The sequence below is a fragment of the Nematolebias whitei genome, chromosome 2, assembly GCF_014905685.2.
Source record: "Nematolebias whitei isolate Nwh7 chromosome 2, NemWhi1, whole genome shotgun sequence".
Lineage (NCBI taxonomy): Eukaryota > Metazoa > Chordata > Actinopteri > Cyprinodontiformes > Rivulidae > Nematolebias > Nematolebias whitei.
The window spans coordinates 49,077,494-49,082,442 of NC_056499.1; the positions used below are offsets into that span (position 1 = coordinate 49,077,494).

At 42.3% G+C, this 4,949-nt stretch overlaps 1 protein-coding gene across 1 annotated transcript in view; it reads right to left on the minus strand.

The window, feature by feature from the left end:
* Positions 1-2,398: 2,398 nt before the first annotated feature.
* Positions 2,399-4,949, minus strand: part of tp53bp1 (tumor protein p53 binding protein, 1) — a gene marked incomplete at both ends in the record, with an annotated part of 265,669 nt that continues 263,118 nt past the window's right edge. Inside the window, 2 exon segments of the mRNA XM_037692237.1 lie at positions 2,399-2,584; positions 3,956-4,120. Of these exon segments, the coding sequence (XP_037548165.1) occupies positions 2,399-2,584; positions 3,956-4,120 (351 nt within the window).

Here is a 4,949-nt window from a genome sequence, read left to right on the forward strand (position 1 = left end):
ATAATGTGTTATTGAATTTGCCGTAATTGCTGGTCTATAATCGGCTACTTTTTTCACAGACTTTGAACCCCGCGGCTTATACAAATGTTTTTCTTCTTTCTGCTGCTTCCTTCTTCAAGGGTCGCCACAGCGAACTAAGTTGCATGAAGACTTGGCAATTGTTTTTTTTTTATGCCGAATGCCCTTCCTGACTCAACCACAGACACTGAGCTACCACAGCCCTCTGTGTGGAGCAGAGAGCTGCTATGTAGGGCACCCAGGGGAGCAAATGGTGGGGGTAAGGGTCTTGCTCAAGGGTCCAGAGTGGGACAAATGAAGGTAGAGACAGGTGTGGGTGCTTCACATTACCCACCCACATTTGATGTTGTTGTACCGGGAGTTGAACCAGCGATCTTCCGATCACAGGCCCTCCCTCTCTAACCTCTGCGCCACCACTCCCCCATGGCTTATACAATGCTGCAGCAAATTTATGTTTTTTTTTACGGGCTAACGAGCTTCATGCCGCCAAAAACATTTAGCTTCGTCGCACCTGGGCGCTCACATAGCTGCCCAATACACATCTCTTTGTGGGGGGTGGGTCTTTGTGACACACACAGACAGAGTGAACTCCACAGGTCTTCATGACAGACATCTTCCTCACTCATGGTTACTCTACTGAATGTTCAAACACAAACTAACACATGATGAACACGTAAACTAAGTTAACAAGAACAGACTAATCACTAAAAGATTAAAACTAAACAGTAGTGGTGTAACGGTACATGTGGGTGTATTGAGCTGTTGCGGTACGGCATGTTCGGTTCGGTCCACGTGCGTACCATTTCGGTTATTTTGTCGCTCATTAAATTTTATTAACGAGAGATTATGCGCCACAGAACTAAAGTTCCTAAGCGTGTTTCAGCACGGCACTATTATTTTGCAGCACGCGTAACATTAGCAGCCTAGCATCTCGTTGCGGACTCCTGTTTGGGAACATTATGTCTTTCTTGTTAAAGACAAGTGAACAAATCCAAAGCTGTGTGTCGACGTTGTTTCACAGAGATTGGATCTGCCGCAGGCAACACATCTAACTTGTTAACGCACTTGAAACAACATCATCCAAACGTGAACGTAGTTTGGTGCAAAGACTGATAGCAGCAGCATTTAAACAACCTTCATCAGAAAATTCAGTTCGGTCCAAAGCAATAACACAAGCTGTAGGAGTTTTTAAAGCTCTGGATCTACGTCCAAATTCTGCTGTTGATGAGCCGGCTTTAAGCATATGATTAAAGTTCTTGAGCCCCTCTACAACATCCCATCATGTCAACACTTCAGCCAAAAAGTTGTAGCAGCACTTTATGAAAAAGCTAAAACTGAAATTGTCAACAAGCCCTGGACCAGATTTAAAGTCCTGTTATATTAATGATGAGCGAGAGATTCAACCACCTCATATCAAAAATGATGACTGTGCAAGAAGAGGTATTGTTACTGTATTATTATGAACTAATTAACTTTTTTAATTTAAAATTATAATCTTATTAACTCTTTTTTTAATCTCTGTGTTGTTTGCAGTCTGAGGATGACAGTAGCTGAGTCTTCTTCATCCACCAGATCACCTCCAGCTAAGAAGTCTGTAATGACTGAACTTGTTTACTTGGCATATTTTCAAAATAAACATTTTGTAAGTCTTTATTTTAGCCTTTTTTGTACCGAAAATTAACCGAATCGAGCCCTCCTTGAAACTGAACCGAAACGTGATTTTAGCGTACCGTTACACCCCTCCCTAATAAACAGCTAACCTAAATTATTAACAATGAACATAAATTTTACCCATAATCCCTCTCTGAGACCATGTGACTGCCAGTCACGTTGGTTGATTCTTGATCTACAACGAGCTGTACATCTCTTAGTAGTCGTGTGCTGCTACTCATGTTACAACATGAACAGCTGCAGTTTATATATGTATAAATTGTTGTTTTTAAATTTAGTGTGCGCAACTTATATTCAGGTGCGCTCTGGAGACTAGCAATTATGGTTTATAATTTAGTTATTTTCAACATTTTAAAAAGTCAAAATAATTTTAAACATATTTTTTTTATCTGCCAGATCAACTGATCAACTTTAAAATCCTTAAAGAATTTTATTTCACTTAAAAGGATTAGAGTTTAAAGATTTAATTTTACGTAGGGAATACTTAGGAGAATTTGACGTTTTGTTAATGTTTTGGTTTTTCGTCCCAGGGCGGGGGGGGGGGGGGGGGGGGGTCTTTCTTCAAACAGGGGTCCTGACAAAAAGTTTTGAGAACCACTGATTTTAAATAAAGAATAAGATGGACAAACACAGCCGAGTCTTCAGCTCTGCTGGACGTCAGCTGAGGATGAAGAGCTGACATCCTGCCAGAAGAGTCAAAGTGCCTCACCCTCATCGTGATCACTGGAGACCTTGTTGCTCATGCGGTCGCTCTCAGATGAGGCCGTCAGCATGAAGGCGAAGCCCATAAAGAGGGACGTGTTCTGAGGCAGCGGGCCATGAGTCTCAGCCACGTCACACGGAGGATACAGGTCAGTGCCGCTGCCCGAGGTGTCACACACACCGACCCGCGGAGCTGAAGGAAGAGAAAGATTTCTATGATTTAAAGGACACAACGTAGGAACATCCAAGCATAAATGATCTTCAGCTGGGCTGAAGTCCTGAGTCAGTTTCTGTAGGTTTGAGCTCGACTTTCTGAGATCCTTTAAAGTGGTTTTCAGTGAGTTTTCCAAACTTTAAAAGATATTTTAAAGTTTTTGGTTTTCAAGTTGGACATATGATTCAGAACTCGTCAGCTGAGGCTGTTCAGGCGTCAGATTAGGACGCCCTCCTGATCACGTCCCTCCTACAGGTTTTCAGCTCACGTCGCACTGAGAGAAGACCCCGGAGAAGACCCTAAACCTGCGGGAGGATCGTGTCTCTTCTCTGGGAGACAGATGTTTGTTGTTAACCCAAACCCTGAATGTGTCTCCGTGACCCAACAAGCTAATACGATCAGTGGAAGCATCCAGTGTCTCAACGTGTGTTGCTCTGGGACATAAAGAGGACGTCTGCTGAAGGCTGGGTCGATGCAGTCTCTGAGGTGGGGGGACAGCTCCTGAATGAATGACTGTTTTTGGTGTTAATATTGTTTTGGATGTAGAAGCTTTTACATCTAAATAATTTATAGACCAGGTTTAGGTGGCTTGAAGTAAAAATAAATGGAAAAAAGTCACAAATTTTCAAATCATAATAATCAATTCAATTCAGTTTATTTATACAGCACCAAGTCACAACAGAAGTCATCTCAGGGCACCGAACAGGAACATATATTAAACGGATCTGATAAATATAAAGACTGGAAAGACTCCTAAAGACCACTTTAAAAGACGAGACAAAAATCTGACTCGTGGGAGGTAAAATATAAAATCTGAGGCTTGATTAAAACTTTTGCACAGTGAAGAGTTGTGTTAAAATATGGCTCACATCTGAAGTTTGTGTGAAACGTAAACGAAAAGTATCTGTGAAGTGGTTCAAGTGACACATCGTCCATGTAAATACGGCATTCCACCCGTGAAACATGGCTGCCCCCTCCACCAGTGCACCAACACCCCCTCCCATTAGAAACATGTCAGATTACCAGGTCAGCCTCTGGAGCAGCTGTCCAACAGGAGCGGGCGCACGAGCAATAAGGAGGTCAGAAGCTTCAGTTACACAAACTCTTTATAGAATCATTAAAATGTCTCCTTCAATCAATAAAAGGTAAAATTTCATGATATGAAAAACATTAAAAGTTGTTTATGTTAAAATATTTCTAAAAACGTTTTAAAATCCATAACATGCCCCTCCCCCTCATGTTAAATAGAAAACTGAGGGTTATTCTATCAGCTCAAATTTAAAATTTGAAACCCCCCTCCCCCCGCCCATCAGAGGCAGTCATGGTCCTGGCGGGGGCGGGGCCCTGTACCAGCTCTGGCTCCACCTCCTCTGCGCCCCCTTTTGGACGGAGTCCGGTTTTCCTCGGACATTAACTTTCTCTTGCTGGAGGAAGTGGGGGTCCGGGGGCTGCAGCTGCTTGAGTTCTGACCCCCGGGGGTTCCTCGACGCCTCCTCTTCCCCTCCACCAAGTTATCTAAAGATAAAACACAAACATGGAAAGGATGGTAAAGTGACGGCACAAAGTTACGTTTCTATCCTTAAACCTTCAACCAGTGATTCCTCTAGATTATAAATAACTATAATATAATATATAATATACAAACCGGATTCCAAAACAGTTGGCACACTAAACAAATTGTGAATAAAAACTGAATGCAATGATGTGGAGATGGCAAATGTCAATATTTTATTCGTAATATAACATAGATGACAGATCAAAAGTTTAATCTGAGTAAATGTAACATTTTAAAGGAAAAATATGTTGATTCAAATTTTCACAGTGTCAACAAATCCCAAAAAAGTTGGGACAAGTAGCAATAAGTGGCTGGAAAAAGGAAATTGAGCATATAACCAACAGCTGGAAGACCAGTTAACACTAATTAGGTCAATTGACAACATGATTGGGTATAAAAAGAGCTTCTCAGAGTGCCAGTGTCTCTCAGAAGCCAAGATGGTAAGAGGATCACCAATTCCACCATTGTTGCGCAGAAAGATAGTCCAGCAATACCAGAATGGTGTTACCCAGCGTAAAATAGCAAAGACTTTTAAGTTATCATCATCAACCGTGCATAATGGAGGCTGCACAGCTGCAGAAAGAAAAGCTTTGCAGAGAGTGGTGAAGGCTGCACAGAAATCTGTTGGAGTCAGTCTCCCCACCATCACAGACATCTACACCTCCAGATGCAGGAAGAGGGCCACCTGCATCATGAAGGACCCCACCCACCCAGCACACACACTTTTTGCCCCACTCCCCTTAGGAAGGAGGTTAAGGAGCATTAAGTGTAGAACCACTAGACTGAGGA